Raw genomic sequence first — 20488 nt, forward strand, 5'->3', positions numbered from 1 at the left:
CGGGTGACAGACTCATTAAAAAGGGATGAGAAGGAAGCTTTAGCTAAGCATCAGCACAGGATGGGATTTTGAATTTCATTTTTATTGCAAAGCCTGTTGAAACAAGATCCTTTTTAGTGGTGGGCCACCAATCACTGACACCCACTGTGGCCCTGAGAGTTCATTTCCCAGGATTTGATTATGTTTTGAAAACCTGCAGTACACCAGACACCCGAGCAATGGTCACACATAGATGAACAGAGATAGACACATCAAAGGACTAAACAGATCTGCTTCCCTGGGTGTGGAAATACAGGTGTTTATTTTCATATGGATTTTTATCCTATATTCCTCTAAGTCCCCCATCCACACCCCCTATTGCAACAGCCTTTTCACAGTGAGAGTTCACTTCTAACATGGCATGTCAGGTTCCTCAAGTTTTCCTACTTGAGAGACACTTGATGTTGTGATTTGAAACTTAGGCCAAGTAAAACATGTGACCATTAGCTTCCACTGAAACATACCAATAAGGGCAATTCTTTAGGTTTCTTTCTTCCATCCAAGCCACTGATTGTTACTAAACTTGCCAGCTTGGCCATGCAGGAGCACAGGAGCCAATGGTCTTGTAGCAAACCAAACTAAAAACTGCATCCCTCCCCAAAGAAAAAAATCCAGACCATTTTTTTTTTTTTCCATATAGTATGGTTATTTTGAACGTCATAATTTTATTGAGACACCAGTAGTTACCACCTTCACTTTGTTAACCACAAATATATAGGACATTGTAAACACAGGTGCCGAGGTGGCGGGGTTTGCTGTAGTTGAATTTTGGAACGGAGAGGGGCAGGGGGAGGGGGAGGAGGGGTGAAGGGACACTCGGGCTTAGACAAGACCACTCAGAGGATCCTGTATGCGGCAGGCCATCCATGAGTCATCATATATACGCATATATGTATAGCTTTATATTATACATCTTTTTAAATATATATATATATAATATATATACTATACACAGGCAGTAATGTGGCAGGGGAAAGGGCAGAGCAGCCCAGGTGGTGTTACAAATGCCACACAGGCAGCAGGGAGTTGTCTGGATGGATGGTTTGAACTTGCTGCATGAGGTGGCCTCACTGGGTTCCTTACCTTGTACCTGCTCTGGGGATGGGAGCTGAGACTCCTGTGGGAACCACCCTGCAATGCTGCCTTCCTGGGTCCTCCCAAGTGCTTGCAAGGGTACAGGGACAAAGACACCTCCTCCCCTGTGGGAACTGCCAGGAATAACGCAGAGAGGAAGGGCATGTAATGAGGTGATGAACAGGGTGATGGGGATACGGGTGATCCAGGGATGGGGACACATCAGGAGGCTGTACTGAGGAGACAGAACTGGGGCAAGGTTTCATCATCTCTTTGCCCTTCACAGCCTCTGCTTCCACAAAACAGTCCCTTACTTGTGGGCTTCGTAAGATAAGAAGACATCAAGGGGCCATTGCTCTCAATAAGGGATGTGTAATCCTATAATGTGGATCTCTAATTGGAACAAATGGCAGAGGGGGAAGAAAGCCACCTTATCATTTTGCTTATACAGCCTCCCCTCTGATCTCCTAATCTCTAGAGTAGGGCTGATCTCACCCACACTTAGAATGTAAAAGGGACATGTCCCAGTCAGCTGCTCAGGTCTTGCCTATGATCACCAGAAATAAGGCAGTGCCTTATCAGAAGCACCTAAGATAAGATAACCAGCCCTTTAGGTAGGTCTGTATGTCTCATCAGCTACAGAACCAGCCAAATGCCAATGGAAATTGCACTTTGCATTTTAAAGGGCTACATGCAAACAAGCAGAATCCCACTCCCAGGTCAGTCACCACCAACCCTCCACTGCAAAGGCTGAAAGCACATGAACCCAAGCAGAGTATGTCTTCTCCCATGAGCAAAACAAGTTGTCCAAGTATCTAATGTTGTAGAGTGCCCTGTCACATTAATGCTTTTCTTATGACACAAAGCAAGGAGAAGAGCGAGATGGGAGGTAACCCAAGATGAAGTCACCTGGCTCATGTCTCACTGAAGTGGTGCTCAGAGGGGGAGGCTCATTCCTGCCTCAAGCCCACCTGAGCCCATCAGCTGGTTACATGAGGGAAGCAAGCCCAAGAGGATAAAGAAAAGCTTGCTCATTAGTCAGCCCCAAATGGTGTTTAGACACCTACATAACTCTGATGGGAGGAGGGGCATGCAAGCTGCTCCTGCACCACACCCCACAACAGATCCCCCACATACTCCCATACCTCTCCTTATGTGCCTAGTCACTCAGAGAGAGGGATCTCCCAGAAGGTACAACACATTTTTGTGCTGAGGGATGGCTACTTAAAGCCTCCACCTCCTCTTGGTTCCCTCCCCACACCCCAAAGGAAAGCATGACGCAGATGAGTCTGGGTGAGTACAACTAATTTCTCTCCTCCTCCACCTTGTCATTCAATCATTCTTCTCCCCTGGTGGGAGACAGACAGGAGGGTGTCCCCCCACATCCAGTCACAACAAACCTCTCTCAATAAAGTAAACCCGTCCCAAGCCTAAATATTAGGCTGAACCCACAGAAACTGAAGCTCAAGGGGCTTCCTTCCAAAAAGCACCTCTCCTATTTACAGTATTGCATTCACTTATAGCCACAGAGCAAAGGATGTGTGCCTGTGCCCAGTCATTCCTGCTGTGTCCCTAGGGCTACCTCATCCCCTGCTCCTGTCCTCAGCAGTGGGTCACCACCACCAAGGCAGGGCAAGCCTGTGGAGGACAAGCCATGGGGACAGCCACTGGCAGCACAAGTGTGCTGGTAGGAGCAGGGAGCAACAGTGCCTGTGTAGAGAGGAGAACACTGCTCCACTTCCCTCTGGGGGCCTGCTGCTCTACAGTTTCTACCCCTTCCCTATCTTTGTGGGGCGCTGGGAGGAGGGAAGAACTGGTAACCTTGGTGTCCTCCAAATGAGATGTTCACAGCCACAAGCCAGACCTATGTCCCATTCTCCCCACTCCTAGGGGGAATATGAGGAATAGGCTGAAGGTTCATTGTGGGCACCAGCAGATTTTGGATCTGTTCCTGATCTCTGCCACTGAGACTAGTGTTGCATCAAGCAGGGTGACTGCCTGGGGGATGGACCTCCTCACTGCTGCAAGGTAAAGCCTGCTTCTTGTGCTCTGAGATATGTCTGTGCCTGGCAGAATTGTCTAGGTAGCTATTGCTGATTTATTTCCATGTAGGGGAAATATGGGAATCTGTCTTCACACACAGACCTAACTTCTAACTTGAAACAGAGAGTGGGCTTCCACAGTTGTGTCTTTACTTAGAGCAAAATCATGAGCAGTGTGGAATGTAGAGCATAGAAGCTCTATCTAAGAGTCACTGCTGCCACCTAGTCGAGGCTTTTAAGTCAGCCAGGATCTGAGATGTTGCAGAAGAGCACTAAGATCATAGACTAAGGTCTATGGCAAGTACAGAAAGTCCAGTTTTCAGACAACTCAGTCTGGCCCAAAACAATTCTCTGCACACCAAGACCTCCTCCCTATCTGAGTGGGAGGCAAAGCGCAGCCGTACAGGGTAGGACCCTTCCCAGCTTGCACCCTTCCCTGCACCCCTCTGCAAGAGCCAGACACCTGCTGGCCATCCCAGCAGCAGTACTTCTTTCTAAGTGGGGTCCTGCTCCATTCCTGCGTGCTACAGAGATGGTGTCAGCAAGAGGCTTTTTACTATTGTAAAGGAACAGAGGAATAGAGGAAGGTTCAGCAGGACCTGAGGAGCAAAACTATCTTTCTCCTCCTCCAGCCCTGGGTGAAATGACAAAGCTGCCCTCTCCCCCTTGAACCAGCCCAGCTGGGGTTGAAGGCTCTCAGGGCCCTCTAGAAGCCCACCTCCTCCATCCTGCCTCCCACAGGCACTGTATCTGGGCCCAGAGACTGTGTATGGCTCCCCTCCTGCCTCATCAAACACTGGTCTGGGAAAAGCAGTGACTAGCAGGATGTACAGGTGAGGGGAATCACCTCCACCTCAATCCACGGGGGCTGAGGAAAGAGTGAATCTCACAGCACTCCCCCTCCACTCTGCTAAGTCTCTTGCTGTAACCTACAGACGGGCCTGTGATTTCTGATTGTACCTGCAAATCTTCTGTTTTCCCTTCCCATTTTCTCTCCTTGTGCTCCTCCCTATCCCCAATACCATTTCTCCCAAACCCTCTAAAAATAAAGCACCCCTCCCTCACTAGCATGTGGCAGGGAAAAGCCCCCCTGTCTTTACATGGAGGACATTGATCCAGGCCCCTCCTCACACTCTTCAATGCTGACTCCAACACCATTCTCCTCCCTGAGCCACCAGGTGCTCCAGACCAGTTTGGATGCTCCCACATCTACTCCAACCTTTAGTGATACCATCTCTTCTAGGAAGGTCCCCAGTCCCTCTCATTTCTTCTGTTCTGCCTCCAACACCCTTTCCCCTGCCCTGCCAGTGCCATAGATCCTCTCCTGTCCACAAGACAGACTCTGCCCTCTGTAACAAGACAGGAGGGAGAGGAGGAAAGGAGGGACCTTCCTATCAAAATGCAGATTTTGGAAAAAATTGATTCTGGCAGGTAGCTTGGTGGGAGAGAAGGAATAGGTGATGGGGAAACCTTTTTTCCTTTTTTTTTTTTGCCTTTTTTAAAAACAATAAATAAAAATAGATGACCCAGAAGGCTGGAGCATAGCTGAGAGCCACCTCTTGTACCACTATGCACGTGTCTTGTTTGTGCCTCGGCTTTCTGCCGGCAGTGGGAGCAGGGGCAGAAGGGAAAGGGGAAGGGAAAGGGGCATCGGTGGCTCAGTAGTTCTGCGTTTGGTACCCCTGTGTCTCGGTGTCGAAAGCATCTGCTGGAGGGGGCTGCTGGTATGTCCCCACCGCATCTGTAGCATCCTCCTCGTTCGTGTAGGGAGCATAAGGCATGCCGGAGTCCTGGCTTGGGTCCATGTAGTCCTGGGAGAAGAGGGCCGAATCGGCACCCAGCTGGAAACGCTGATACGCCAGGAATGCCTGGCCCACCTTTAAGGGAGGAGGTGAAGGGAGGAGATGGGAAGCACAGAGGGGAGGAAAGAGGAAAGAGAGGAGGAACGTACCGGAAAAGAGAAACAAACAAAAGTGGTGTTAGTAGTGGTTATGGATTAGTGTGCAAGGCCCATCTGGCAGATTGCCGGTGAAATGCCCCAAGAGCATGGAAGTCCACACTCTCCCACAGAAAGCACGAGCCCACAGGGAGAGAGGAGGACTGGACAAGGATGGCTGCAAGACCAGCTGACTGTGTGCAGCCTGCCAAGGCTCCCTGCTTTCTCTGGGATGTTCAGGGCACCTCCTGTCTGCCGGTGGCGTTTCACCAACATCGCACAGGTCGCGGAGGCACAGTTGGCACGTGGTTATCCCAGTCAGCCCCTCCTGGCTGTGGGAAGGCAATCTGCCTCAGCAACACCAGAGGGCTCAGCTGCTGGGCTGCGCATACCAGGCCATTTAACTTGTAAAGGCCAGTAAGGAGAGCAGGATTTGACACCAAGTACTGAGGTAGAGGTCACCCCCTGAAACACTTTCATCAGTCAATATCCACAAGATGTAGCACAGACCTTAGGAAGGAGCAGCAGGAAGCAAGGCAGCTGCTTCCCAAACCAGGGGACAGTTCGCAAGTAAACTGCTGTCTCCTGCCTCAGGCACTGCAGGCAGGGCACCTTTTGGTGGACTGGGGGAGCAGGGTGGCACAGGGTTCAGCAGGCGTGGCTCATTGTCCCAGAGCATCCCTGAGAGGTGAGCAGTCTAGCAGGTGATGAGGGAGAGATTTTTGGGGAATGAGGTTTGGGAAGAAATGGAAGAGAAAACGATGGGAGCAGAGGGCATCTCCTGGCTGAAGTATTAAGTCCGAGCAGTCATCAAATAAAGGCACAGTGGTGTTATGTAGCATTAGTTAAGGTACGGGTGAGGGAGAGAAGGGAGCAGAAGAGGAGAAGAAATTGCCAGTTCCAACCTTCCAAAGGGAGATGCCCTGTTCAATGGACAGCCCCACACCAATTCAATGGTCCATATCTTCCCATCCCATGCCCTGCAGTGACCACACACTGATAGTCAGGGCATTGGAACCAGCTCTGCTCAGTGACCTCCTCCAGCTGCATCCCTCCACCCCTTCCCCCAAATTCTCCCATCAGCAAAGGGCACTAAGGCAGCAAGGATGGGGAGTTAGGGAACAGGGTATTGTATTCCTCCTGAAAATTAATGTCTCTGAGTCTCCGGAAAGCCAGAAATGCCAGGAAGCCCTGTGAGGAGAGAGAGTGGTGTAGGAAGGAGAATCAGTAAGGTAGATCAAACCAGAGTGTTTGACTAAAATAAAAACAAACCCCAAGGAACCAGGGGAAGAGGATGCCTCTTTGGCCACTTGCAAGCCTGTGCATGGGAAAGGATCACTGCAGGTGATGGCACCTCCCAAAGTGTCCTGAGGGATCCCTTGCAAAAACCCTGCTCCTTGTCTCACTTTCTGCTGGAGCTTTCAAGGGGCTTTTGGCAGCACTCGAGTGCAACACACAGCTCATGAAGGGAACACACACTGCTGTTCCTCAATCTTGCTCGGTGTCACCATGGTGAGGGTGCTGACAGCACAACCCTTTGCAGCCCCCCTTCCTCTTTGACAGCTCTGACCTTTCCTATCTGGCCCCTGCAGATAGGGCCTGTAGGAAGAAGAGAAGATAAAGCCCCAAGGGCTTATGCGTGGAGACAAGGTTAAAATGCTTTCTTGCTTGGCACTATCCTGTCACTTGACAAAAAAAATCACTTGTGCTTGGTGGTCTCAGAGGCAGGAGGGAGTCATCAGAGATATTCATATTGCACCCAACAGTTTTTCTAGGAAACTAGCAATAAAGAACTGCTGGGCAAAGGGCAGTCTTAAGACAGCACCATCACCTTCCTAAAAGGTGACCCAGAGAGGTGGCAGTCCAGTGGTGGGCAAAGAATCCAGAAGAACAACGATGACATCTTGCATGATGGGAGCAAAGGTGGAAGGGAGATGGGTGCAACCCCTGGCCTGCAGGTCCCTTCTCTGTTTAGTGTCTGTATGGTGAAAATGCTGTTGAAGTCCTCTGACACACAGGGAAAACAGTAACAGGTTGTCCAGAGAGGTGGTAGATGCCCCATCCCTGGAAACATTCAAAGTCAGATTGAACTGAGCTCTGAGACACCTTGATCTAGTTGCTCTTTGCAGGGGGGTTGGACTAGATGCCTTTTTAAAGTCCCTTCCAACCCAAATTATTGTATGATTCTATGACAATGGTGGTTGGGGAGCTGGCTTGTCCAAGGCCATATTAAAAAACCTTCTTCCACGTAAGTTTTTGAGTCCCCGTTTCCCAAATTTAGTTCCCAACCACGTCCTCTCCTGCTTTTCTTTCTCAGAAGCCACGTGAACTGAGATCCCAGAGGGAACCACTCTTAGCCAGTCACCTTTCATTCCCCACAAGATAATACAGCACAGAGGACATTTGATCCAACATCATGGCTACTGTACTCACCCAGGTAAAGATGGAGAAGAATGAGAATGTGATGGCTGCTCGGGCTGCATCTCCTCCCTCATTCAGTGGGTTGTCCTCTGGTTTTGAAGCTTGCCACTGGTTGGTTAGAAAGCAGAAGCCAACAAACCAGAGGAATGCCCAAAAGGCTGGGATGGACCACCACCGGCATACCAAAGGGAAGGACAAAGACAAGATATGTGTGAGCATAACATAGAGGTATTACATTTCTCTGGAAATTTGAATCCTCTGAGACCCACCACAATGTTGCAGACTGAGCCAAACTGACTGCTCAGCCAGTCTGAGCCCAAGTGAGCTGGCAGGCTCCCTGACAGCAAATTGTCAAGGTGACCAAGAGGTGGCTGCAGAAAGCACCTCAGGAGAGTTCATTTGCTCCTGTTTGGATTGATCACAGGACTTGCATTTGGCCTTGGGAGGGAGCCTGAAGGGCTTCCAGTACTAGAGAGATCACCTGGGCTCTATGAAACAGCCACTGCTTCACAATCCTGTCCTGCAAGGACAAGCAAAGAGCAACTCCTTCCACAGGAGCTGCAAAAGAGTGGGAAGCAGCTGGTCTGCAGTTACACAGAGACCAGCCTGTACTCAGGACAGAAGAGCTCAGGGACTCACATCAAGGAAAGGTGCTGAAAGATCACTAACATGTTGTGTCCCCAGGAAAGGGGTGAAGGTAGAAGGTACTGACCCTCTGCCAAGCACAGTGAGAGAAATGGGCGTCCCAAAGCAACAGAAAAACAGGGCACAATCCTTCCCCTTGTCTTGTCAGCTGTACATAGGATTGCTAGGCAAAGGGCTAACTGTGAAAGAACTTGCAAGCCTGAAGTCCTTTGCAAATTCAGGTGCTTCACCTAATCCTGCTCTGACTCCATTCCTGGCCCCTTTGACATACTCCAGGGAGAGCCTGACATGGAGCAGTTTGCCTGAATGGCTGGAATAAGCCAGGAGGAAGCTCACCCGAGACTCCGATGTCCGAGAGCACTGCCTTCTTGCGGTCCTTGACGCTGCTGATCTGCGGGAAGTAGGCATCCAGAGCCAGGTAAAGAAGGCAGCTGAGGAAGGCGAGGACACCCACGGTAATGCCATAGTTGCAGGCATTGTGATTGCGGTTGAAAATGCAGTGCTCTTCTAACTCATCCATGCGGTTCACGTACCCTTCATTGACAATGGAGCCGAACACCACGATAGAGAACACCTGGTGGGGAGGGAGGCCGGAGACACATCAGGGCAAGCACCATCTCTCTGGACTGGCAGAAAGGAGCAGAGTTCTACAGGGGACAGACACCCTTCACCAGCACCTTTCTGCTCTGCTGAGCTCCTGCCCTGCTGTCTTGCCTGGGTTGTAGCCACAGGGAATTTGACATGGTCTCATTTTATTTCTGAGGATTAACTTAAAATAGGACATTTTTAGATTGAACCTTCTTATCCATCTGACCTAAAGCGATGCAGAGCAGCTGCAGTCTGGAGTAAGGGTGGCTTCCCACAGACACACAGAGGGAGGTGACATGGAGTATAAATTGGGATATGGTTTTGGTGCGGGTGCCTGCATACAACGGCTTCAAGTAGTGGAAATCCTCTTAGTCTGCACTTACTCTCCCACTCATTCCTTTCCCTTCAAGAGATTAATTGTTTCTACCATGCATTTGTTCACTGATTTTATCTATCAAGCTACTACGTTCTTTTCCCCATCCACCTTCCCACAATCCACAGCCCTGCTTGCCCTGCAGCTCCATTCTGCTGGGCTTCCATTCTCCCCATCTCCCCATGCCACACACCTCTTTCCACCAGTTTTCCATCAGCCCACTTCATGACAGTACCTATCCTTCTGTCCAACATATAGGTGCCTCCAACCTTCCCCACAGATTACAGAGGCCAAAACTCTACTCCAGGATCCTACTCCAGGTCCACTTTTCAGGGCCATTGTGAGTCCTCCCTACCTGTCACTGCCACTGCATGTTATTTTAAATCAGGCAGAATTAAGGATGAGTCCAGGTAGAAATGCCCTAATCCGCAGTTGCTGGTCTAATCTTTGCTCATGGGCTTAGCCTTTGTGGCCTGCCACAAGGCTGTCCCTCTTTGACACAGCAGGTTCACCAAAGCAGAGAGCTATTTACAGCAGCCCCAGTCCTGCACCTTGCATCTCAAATTAAAAAGCTTTCCCTTCCCCACAGAAGAAAGAGGGGAATATTAAGGCAGCATGTACAGATTTTTCTTTGCAGGGCATCTGGAGAACCTCACTAGGAACAGACGACTAGATGCTGCCTGCAAGAGCCTTAGGAAAATTGGAATGGGACTTCAAGCATGGGATGAAATTACATATGAAGTGCACTAGGATATCACCAGGGTACTCTGCCAGCCTGGGAAATGTCTGCACAAGACCTGGCACGCTTGGAACCAGCAACCCATCCCCAAGGAAAAGCAGCATGTAAGAAGATGAGGAGGCCAAGTCTTCTACAGGAAGTGGAGCTAGGTCTGAGTCTTTGCCTGCTTAGGACCCCAGTTCCACTTAACCAAGCACCAGAAGACAACCCAGAAAGCAGAGAAGGAGCTTTGTGAGTGCAGGTAAAATGGTTGATTAATGCCAACCCAATACACCACCTATCATCAGTGAGGCTGGATACCTGAGATCCAAAGCACAGACCTCTGATGCTTGGCCTGTGACATCAAGAACCAGAGAAAAAGCCTTACTCACAGTCCCCCAGCAGCCCTTGAGCAGATACTCAACATCAACCACATTTCACCTGCCAAACTCTAACAAATATCCATTGACACCAATATTATTTTTTCACCTCAAGTCTCATAATTGGGTCACACTTGTGTTGTTGAAATTGGGTGTATCACGCTAGAGCAAACTAAAAAAAGCTGGAAGCTGGTGTTCCCAAGCGTAGGAGCTGTATGGGTTCTCTGAAAATCACAAGAGCTTTTTAAGTTTAGAAGTAAAATAACCAATTTGTCCTCCTCCTCATCCTTCTTCTTGCAAATCTAGATGGATCATATTTTGCAGAAATTGCCTGTTTAGATTAAATAAGAAGGTCTTCTGCTAGAAGCAAAAATTTCATCCTCAAAATTTTAGCCTGAATAGTTTGGAAAGCAGCAAAATTACAATTACAACTGACAATTACAGCCAGGCTCTTTCAGTGGGATGTCTCACACACCTTCACAACAGGCTGGGCTGACAGGTCTGCTTAGGGTCATTGGCAATAACACCCTGCTCCTCTGAGCCGAGGAAGGGCTGACAGACTCCTGAAGTGACATCCCAGTGTGAAGCTGTGACCAGCACTGATGCTGACACCTGAAGTACCAAACTCCATATACTGAGCTCACAAAATGGGTGCCCTGTTTTCTGCAGCATTAGACAGAAAGCTTATCTTCTTTTAGGAAGATGAGGAACAGCCTCTAAAGTAGCATAGTCTGGTGTTCAGTTTTGGTTTAGGACTCAAAACTGGTAAAATGTTGATTCCCTGAGTCAGACAAACCCTTGCAATGAGCTGTATTGTGAGTCTCTGCTTACTCATTTGGGATGAATGAACTTCTGTAATGGTCCCTCTCCAGAGACACATCTGTGGAGATACATCCTGATACACATCTTCTCTCTGCTTTTACCTTTGGGTTTGCTGCTGGGCTGGGCAGAGTAATTTCTTTTTGCATTTGCTCTTTCATACCTTTTTATGCTGGCACATCATAAAGGCACAGCTCAGAGTCACAAGACTAGAGGAACATCTCCCTCTCCCTAATTTCTAAGCAGAGGTGGCATTCCTAAGCTTCCTTTCTCCATCTGCAGACAGCCAAGATGCCAGACTTCTCTCCTAGGAAGAGAAACCTGTTTCACAGCCTGGAGGTGCCCAAGGTGTTATTTACAGGCAAGCATCTGATTTCAGATGGAGTTTTCTGTGGAGATTCCACTAAGCGTGTTCTCACTTGTGAGCAGAGTAAGACACTGTGGATGCTTATCTTCTCTGTCCTGAAACAGCCATCCCAGAGTACTCTTTGTCCTTAGGAAAGTTTTCTATGGACCAAAGCACAGTAGCTTAAGAGATGTCTCCTTCTCTCTGTGTTTTCCTCACCATTGGTATCAGCTCTGATCCATGCTCCACTCCCTGGTACTGCAGAGAGGACAAAAGAGGGGGCATGCTCCCTTTGCCAGCCTGTCACCACCCTGATGGCACAGCAGAACGCTGTGAGGACCCACTGTGCACAGAAGCCTTGAGCTGGGCTGGGTTACACTGACTAGGCAAGAATGGGCAGGCTCAAACCAGAGATTCCAGGCAGAGCTGGACAGCAAAAGAAGCAATTGCTGCTGCTGCTGACAGGCAACATCACCTGTTTCATTCCCATGACGTCCGTACATGGAAATTGCTGTGACAAACAATTTTCTGAAAAAAAAAATCATAGTTATGAGAGCTTAGATCTTGCAGTCTTTAGGAGAAACAGTTGCACACTTCATCCATTGCAACTATTCCTTGTTGGTAAGGGAGCACCACCTGATGTGGCAACTCATCTTAGAAAGAGCAAATATATTTTGTTTCCTTGATTTCACAATCCATGCCCTGCAAGATGATCCAAGCAACAGATGCAGAATGAATGACTGCCTAGATTATAAACAAAGCACCAAGTTTTCAAGGATTAAGTGTTTATGTTCCTGTCCCCATCACATCTGCAGCACTTGTAAGGAAATGCCAGTGACCACCAGCACTGGGACAAGCTTCCTCTGCTCTGTGTTACTGCTGCTTGTGTCTTCTCCTGCCATTTGGCACTTGCTGCATAAAGCCTTGCCTATGGCCACTAACAAAGTGGCCCAAAATACACATCCAGCTGCAAAGAGGAGGGAAGGAGAAGATGGCAGGAGTCTTCTCCTGACTAAGCAATGAGATGCAGGCAAGTGGCTTGTCTGCAGACTAACAGGAGGCCTTCTGAGGCTCCCAAATGCAGCCCATCCTTCCACTCAGCAGAGGGAGATCACTGGCCACTTTCTTATGCCTGTTAACAAAAACCAGCCAGCCATCCCCAGCTTTGTGCACTTAAGCTGCCTCATTTCTTCAGCAAGGCTGCTTCAGTCAGTTAACAGACTTGAACTAACTAGATTTTTAGGTTGAGAGGGTTTCTTTAAGCCTCCAAGAGCAAAATCAATTGGGCAGGTGTGCAGCCTGTCTGGAGGTACACATTTAATAAGCAGTAATATATTTGACTACACTCAAAAAAGGACAGAAAAGAGCACTTGGAAAAGATCTGACCAACTCAGCCCTGCTGCTGGGACCTGGCTTTGCTCCACTTCACTGCTCCTTAAACACCACATCAACATAGGTTGTTGCAATCATTTTCTTCAATTCTTGTTTTCATCTAAGAGCTTCGAAGAAACCAAGTGCAGCCCAGAGCCAGGTGCATTGCAAAGCTGACAGGCAGAGCAAAGTGCCAAAAGATGCAGCAAAATGAACTTAATGCTTAGCACTGCGGGGAGGAGACAGAGAAGATGAGAGTTCTCCTCTCCTCGTTTCTCAAGAGACTCATGCTGACCATTACAGGCACATAAAAGCTCATTACAGTGAGAAAAGTGCAAACTAGGCAAAATTCTGCATCTTGACATAAAATACCCTTTTTAACCCCCCCTTTGGTAAACTAGGTGATATGATTTTGCCAAAAGCTAAAGTGAGAGATGGGAAGAGAGGCTCTCCAGTCCCTCCCCATTGCAGGCTCAGCCCTGCAGAAAGCCAGGCAAAATCTCCTGAGCATCATGTGAAGCGCTTTCCACCATGCTGCCCATCCCCAGCTGTGCATCAGATGCTCCTGAGCATCATGTGACAGATGCAAAGCACAGCCAGCCTCTGGCAGTGCACTAGGTTTTTCCTGCACCTCATCCCAGGACTTTGTCATGCTGCCTTCATGACTTCATCCCCAAGATCCCCCTGATGGCTGTGGTGGGGATGAGACTGAAGAGGGTTTCTGCTGAGCTGCCTACTTGGGCTCGCTGCGATGCCCTCCAGTCACAGCCTCTGTCGCACTGCGTGCTGCCTCTTCCTCTCACACACCCCGCTTTTTATTCTGTTATAGAGAGGAAATAGTTTGATGACATAATATTCCTCGTGGGACTTCAAATCAAATCCCCCTCAGGCAGAACGAAGCCATAACCTCTTCCGAGTTTGATCTGGTAATGACCAGGAATAAATCTGTTTAAAAAGAAAGCAAGAGCAGGAGATGGTGCAAATGATAAACTGGCAGAGATGATCTGGCTTTCATTTTCATTCAGCCACTTGCAAATGGAGTCTCTAGAAAGCTTTGGAGTGCCCTGCACAGACATGGAATATTATTATTATTATTACTGTTATTATTGTTGTTGTTATTATTATTGTTGTTGTTGTTGATATTGTTATTTTCATTAAATCTACTTGTATTTAGTTCATTTTGAAGAAAACACATGCAGGTTTTGAGATGCATGGGACTGGCAGCTTGGAAACAGGCGGCCTCTATTTATTCCTCCCAGCCAGCACCATGCAGGCAGTCTCCAGCCCACAGTCTCGACAGTCTGAGCCTTGTGCAGGTGCTGGAGGAGGCCAGTCTCCCTGGACCCCCTTTCCCTGAACGTGGGACAGGGGGAAAAGCACAGGTATACCTGCACCTCCCTCCCAGCTCACCCTCCCTGGCCATCAGCCACGTGGCACCAGCTCCCTGGCCAAGGCTGAGCCGGAGCAGGTGACTGAAGGGAGAAAGGCTCCGCATCCCTAATTCCTGCCATGGGATCTGGGACACACTTTCCTGGCCAGCCAGCTTTTTTTTCACACATGGTTTGGCAGCTGACTGCCTGGCCATTAACCCTTCTACCTCCCACCAGACCTGTGCTCAGGTCTCATGCACTTCCCATGGTTGAACAGCATCTTCTGTCCCACCACTGCTGGTGACAACCTTCCACAATTACATGTCCATGGTGGTATCCAGGTTCCTCTGTGCTTTCTAGATGGTCCCTACATTGCTGTGCCACTGGTCAGCGAAGTGACCACCCAAAAGTTGCATCTTTCTCCTAGATGAAAAGTTCAGTTTTCTTTCTAGCAACACATCTCGCCCTCCTTGGCTTGGCTGTGCCAGCATAGGCAGAGAACTGCACCCCGTGCCACCTGCAGTGCCTGCTCCTCTTGCAGCCATGCAGGTCCACTCTGCTGCCTTGTTCTGACACAAAGATTTCCCTCAACCATGTCCCATCACCACGCAGTTCCTCTGCTTCTCTCCCCTGTATGCCTCTCATGTTTTGAAACAGCAGATTACATACGCTTGTCTTATTTTTTGCTCATGTTTCTGACTGTCTTTGGTCCCTATTGCTACTTCTCAGACTTTTATCTGGAAATATCATAAAAGAGAGATTTTTTTCTGCTCCAGATCCTTCCTGGAAATGCTATGCTGGAAACAACACAACCTGCTGTATCCACCCTGAATCGGTGTGCAACTGTGCATATCTGTTGTTCATCTTCTGACACAGCCTTTCACCCAATCTCAGTGACAGCAAAGCTCCAAAAATCCTTTTGAAGCTGACCTAGGCAAGGGCATCCCATGAAGAACTGTCCCTAGGGCTTGACTGAAAGCACGTGCTTTGAACCACTGTGTTCCTTTCATCTGCACCAATTTACCTCACAAGCACACAGCCAGCGAGTGTGGTGGCTGCAGCAAAAATGGGGTGGAGGAGCAGAGGCAGAAAAGCAGGAGCTATGGGTCAGGAACATGGGCAATGCTAAATTAACTGGGGAGAGAAAGAAGGTGGGAGCCCAGTTGCAGCTGCTTTTAGACTAACAAGGCCTCCAGGCTCTAAGGCTCTGTTTAACCACCACTGCAAACCCATCCTACGTGTCCTTGGGAAGAGACAAGTGGTGTTGTAAGCCAAACATGAGTGTGGCAGGCCAGGGATCTGCTGGCAAGGCAGGGGATGGGGCTCTCTGCCATGCTGTGGCTAGTTCCCATCCTCCAGCTTTCAGGTGCCAACCTCCCACGGGGAAGCCAGGAATGTGATTTCTGTCCTTCACCTGCAGTGTCTGCTCAGCTGGAGCTGCTTGGGATGTGCTGGGGGTGTAAACACAGGGGCCAGCCCTTCTGTACCACTTCAAATCTCCTGGATGCTCCTATCAGCCAGAGGACATGGTGGCAATAGCAGCAAGTGATGGAAAGGGAGACTGAGTGCCTCCCCTCACCAAACCTCCCTTTGGAGAGGCAGTGACCTTGGTGTTGGAGGGGGACTTGGCACCTCAGCCTGTGTGACAAATTTTAATGGGCTGCTTTGTCTGTGCAGCTCTGGTTAGAAATACTCTTACTCAAGTTCACATCAAAGCAAGCTGGGCCTGCTTCCAAAAACTGAGTTACTTTTGCCTTGTTAGGCTTTTACATCAAGCAGCACTTCAGTTTCTCCAGCCAGCAGGTTTCCAAGCAGGCAGGAGCACCTGGAACAACCTGTTTCGATTAGCATTTTACTTATTTATGGTGCCAGTGCTATATCCAATGCCTGTCAGTTGCAGAGGAGCCACCCAGCTCCCCTGCACCGGCTGTGGAGAGCACTGCTGCACTGCCCTGTGGGTCAGGGCACAATGGGAATAGGTAGGGATGTGCTCACACTCGCCTGCTTTATTTCAAGAACAATCCTGGAGCTGTGCAGCCCTAGCTCAGTGTGGGTCACCCAACACCACGAGCTCCAGCTGTAGCAACAATAGCTACAGCTTCTGGGTCACCTAAACATCCAAACCTGACTGGCAACCCCACAGAGCCACCACTGATCACCAGCACACACACCAGGCAACCTTTCTGTAGGGAGACACTCTGCTGTGCCTGCTGACCTCCAAAGCACCCACGAAACCTGAGCTGCCTCACAACGCTGTTGTGGTGGACTGATGTTCCAGAATTGCTAAACTCTTTCCATAGTTTAGCATTCTCCTTGTCAAATTTATCCTATCTCCTCTTCAGCAAGGAGCAACATAAATAATCTTCGGTCATCCCATCTGTTCCTCATCCTGCAGTTCTCCCTGGAGATTTGCTGCCACCTCAATTGGGCTGCGAACTCCCTGGGCAGGAACCACTTTTGGTGCCTGTTGGTAAAAAGCCACATGCACCTCTGTGCCATCATGAAGTCTGCTAAAAGGCAGCATGACCCAAGCACAAGGTCAGTGCCTGAGGAAGCAATCATGGGAATTTCTGCTTTCAGTGAAGGCTCATCACGTGAAACAGGCCAAAAGGAGCCTCCAGCTTGCCCTGGAGGGACAATGGACCATTCATGCCATGAGCAGGATAAAGGCAAATGAGATCTCAGGAGATGGCAGGCAAAATACTTTCAGTGTGTGCAAAAGCATTCTCAGAGAGACCACGAGAAGGGAGAGCCCTTGGCCACCAGAAGAGTTTGGCTCATAGAACCTGGCACTAGAAAGTCTAAGTATGGGTGCAATCACAATTTATAAATACCCAGGGGAAAACACCAGGGATGGAAAAGCACCATTTAAATTGAGGGGCAAAAGATCACAAAAGTAAATGGATACTAAACAGATTAACAGTGGAACCCTCTCTCAGAGGAAGTGAGAAGGGAAGAAAACCACAAACTAGTCTTTTCTCAGCAAAGTTCCTCCAATTTATGGAAGGGGCCATAGAGGGTCTGATGCTTGTGACAGCCTGAGAGAGGATTTCACTGCCCACAAGGACCCCTCTTGGTCTCAAGTTTAAAGAGAAGACCAAAACTACGTCTAAATTTTTATATTCGGGGTCAGCTTTTGGTTCCTCTGCTTTGTTAAAGGAGAGATGCTCAGGAGAACACACAAGACCAAAACAGTGGAAAAGCTGAGGAAGGAAGGCATAGCCTTGCACCATGATAGTCATGATGCACCCTCCCTTGCTGAACTGCTGGCCTGGAGCACCTCCAGCCTCTGCAAAAGAACTTTAATTTCCAGAGCCAAGCGAAGTGCCTGGGGTAAATCCCATCTTGTCCTCTGTCAAGGTCAGATGGGCAGGGAGAAATAGCATGGGGTCCCAAGGAAATGCCACTCTCCAGAAAGTGCTTCTTGCCAGAGGAGACCTTGCAGGGCACAGAAATGAGCTCAGCAAGCAAGCCAACAATGTCTGGGATACTCTGAAGCAGATTAGGTACCTAATTAAAAAACAAACATATTTCTCATTCTCTCTCCCTCACCTGGCGCCTCTGGGAAGCCAAAATCCTGCAGTGCTTGGATGAAGGGGGGAAAAAAAACCCCACCAGACTGAGAGGCAGATAAAGATAAAATTCTGCCACAGAGATTAGCAACGGGAGAGCCTTTGTAGGTCATATCACGTCCATCATCCCTGGGCACACAGGCTGGCTCCACTCCAGCCTCCCAGGGGCGGGGGGCATGCGTACCCTCTCTCCCGGCGCCCAGCAGCAGCCCCGACGCAGCCAACCCGCTCCCAGCGTCATGTGCTGTACTGTAAACAAGCTCAGGCAGATGGACAGACAGACAGAATGCCCGCATTAATCAAGTCCTCAGCTGTCCTGGGGCTCTACAGCCACCCCTCCGAGTCACCCGGAGGGGATATCACGCACCCACCCGGCTGGGAGGACAAGGGCTGCTTCCCCACCACCACCAGCAAGCCAGGCCACCTTCCCTTCTCCTCCTTGTTTCCACCTGGCACTGCTTTTATTTTATTTCCCCAAAGCCAGCCTGCTGCTTTGCCTCCCAGCTCCCCTGCGCATGTGTCTCCCCTGCGTTCTCTCCCTGCCTGCCCTCCCTTCTCCGCTCCCGGCTGAGACCTCAATCTCTCCCCCGCCAGCTCGCTGCTGCAGCTCTCGCTCCCTTAATCCCAATGACCTTCTTGAACAAACGCGCCAGCCCCATGGGCAGCCATGGGATCAGCGTCACGAGAAGAGGGAGAAACCTTCCCAAGACACCCCAGTCAGGCTCCTCTTTCCCCCTGCCCCCTTCCCCACGAATTACAAAGAGGAAAACATTACAGGGAAAGCAGGTTGGGGGGCTGAGAGGCTAAGGGTAAAACACAGAGCAACATCCAGCCCTCACAGCCCCCCTCAACTCACCCCAGCACTCTCTGACCCCTAGGAAAGCAATTCCAGGACTGCAGCATCCCCCCCTCCCGGGTTCCCCCTGTCACCCCACATCCTGCTGTCTCCCTGCATCCACCATAAACACAGAGATGGAAGAGTGAGAAGACATCCCACCCTGGAAACCACCAGTGGTCACGGTCCAGCCTGACTCACCCTTTCCCTCCCCGCAGAACAAACCCCACACCAGCCTGTTCTCACCCTATATGGGCCTACATCCACACACAGACGTACATACAGCTGTACGTCTGTGTGCATGTATACCTGGAGATTTATACATACAGAGACATATAAACCCAGAGACAGATCCCTATATCCAAACATACCTGCAGATACATATAAGAGACACAGCCATAAATGCTATGGAAGCATATACGTACATATCTCTGTGTACAGATCTAGGCTGTGCAGAGACCTACTGATGGATACATGCATATTATATACGTGGATACATACGCATACACATGCATATATAAAGCATATAATAATAAATATGTAATACATAACAGCATACGATGATTACATATAATAACATGTAATGGGATATAACATACAGCGCAATGGTTTTATACGTGTGTGTGTGTGTGTGTGTGTGTGTGTGTGTGGGTATGCAGGTGTGCAGGAAGGTCAGGTGTGCGCTCCGGAGGGAACCCCGCGCCCCCCGCAGCCCGGCGGGTCGCCCCCCGCCCCGGTGCCGGTGTCGGTGTCGGTGTCGGTGCCGCCCGCGGGGGCGGCGGGGCCTTACCCAGGAGACGAACCGCAGGATGGTCTGCGGCTGCCGGATGAAGGCCTGCGGGTCGAAGGCGCCGCCGGCTTTCCCCGCTCCGAAGGCGCCCCCGTCCATGGCGGCGCGGGGGTGGGCGGGAGGCAGGCGGGGGGCTCGGCGGGCGGTGCCGGGCTGCGCCGAGCCGAGCCGGGCTGCGCCGAGCCGCGCCGAGCCGAGCCGTGCCTGGCAGCCCGGCGGCGACGAGCCGCGCGCGCCCGCCCACGGGGACGCGCCGCGCCGGGAGCGCGCACCCACCCCTTCCCCCCGCGCCGCCGCCCGCGGCACATGGCGGGGACAAACGTGGGGCCAGGCGGGCCGGGGCCGTGCGGTGCCCCGAGTGCGGGCGCTGTGGGGGTGGGAACGCCTCCCGGCACTAAGGCGGGCCACTGCAGACCCCCGGGGAAGGGATGGGGGCGATGCTGCTCCTGGTTTCTGTGGGGCCCGGCGGGGCCGGCCCCCTGCTCGGCGCTAGTGAGTGAGGCCGCGTGTGGGGCCGTGTCCGGTCCCGGGCTCCCAAGTACGAGAGCGAGAGCTACCCGAGAGGGTCCCGCAGAGGCCACAAAGATGGTTTGGGGTCCGGAGCATCTCTTAGGAGGAGAGACTGAGGGAGCTGGGCCTGTTTAGTCTGGAGAACAGAAGACTGAGAGGGGATCTCATTAATGCATATAAATATCTCAAAGGTGGGTGGATGGTGCCAGACGCTTCTCAGTGGTGCCCGGCAGAGCAATAAACTAAAACAAGAGAAATTTCACTTGAACGTGAGGAAGAACTTCTTTACGTTCAAGGTGGCAGAGGAACTGGAACAGTTCCTGGAACAGGGGTATCATGGAGTCTCCCGAGACACCTGGGTACCTTCCCATGTCACCTGTGCTAGGTGTCCCTGCCAAAGGACTAGGTGATCTCCAGAGCTCACTTCCAACCCCAGCAATTCTGTCATTCTGGGATGCTACCCCACAGAAGCCCCCATAGAGGACTAAAGCTGGGCTCTTGGGCACAACCTATTATCCTTCACCAGGTGCCTGCCCTGGACAAAGATGCTCGGTGAACTTTAAAATCACTCTACAGCAAAGCCTGGGACTCTCATTTCCAGCATCTGCCACACTACCCGCACTGTGTCCCTGGGAGGAGTGGGAAAAGGTCCTCTGTGA

General features: G+C 50.4%; 1 protein-coding gene across 2 annotated transcripts; it reads right to left on the reverse strand.

Moving 5' to 3' along the window:
- Positions 1-679: 679 nt before the first annotated feature.
- Positions 680-19498, reverse strand: SYNGR1 (synaptogyrin 1). Of its 2 annotated transcripts, none has more exons than XM_015628337.2 (4): positions 19320-19498; positions 8494-8731; positions 7525-7670; positions 680-5032 (listed from the first exon to the last, which is right to left on the reverse strand). In XM_015628337.2, exons 1-4 carry the CDS (start codon positions 19416-19418, stop codon positions 4814-4816), a joined length of 702 nt encoding a protein of 233 aa, XP_015483823.1. In that variant the 5' UTR covers positions 19419-19498; the 3' UTR covers positions 680-4813. The 2 variants fall into 2 exon arrangements, with proteins under 2 accessions (XP_015483823.1, XP_015483824.1); XM_015628338.2 differs by having other exon boundaries at positions 680-6282.
- Positions 19499-20488: the final 990 nt, after the last annotated feature.

Source organism: Parus major, chromosome 1A (genome assembly GCF_001522545.3).
Source record: "Parus major isolate Abel chromosome 1A, Parus_major1.1, whole genome shotgun sequence".
Classification (NCBI taxonomy): Eukaryota; Metazoa; Chordata; class Aves; order Passeriformes; family Paridae; genus Parus; species Parus major.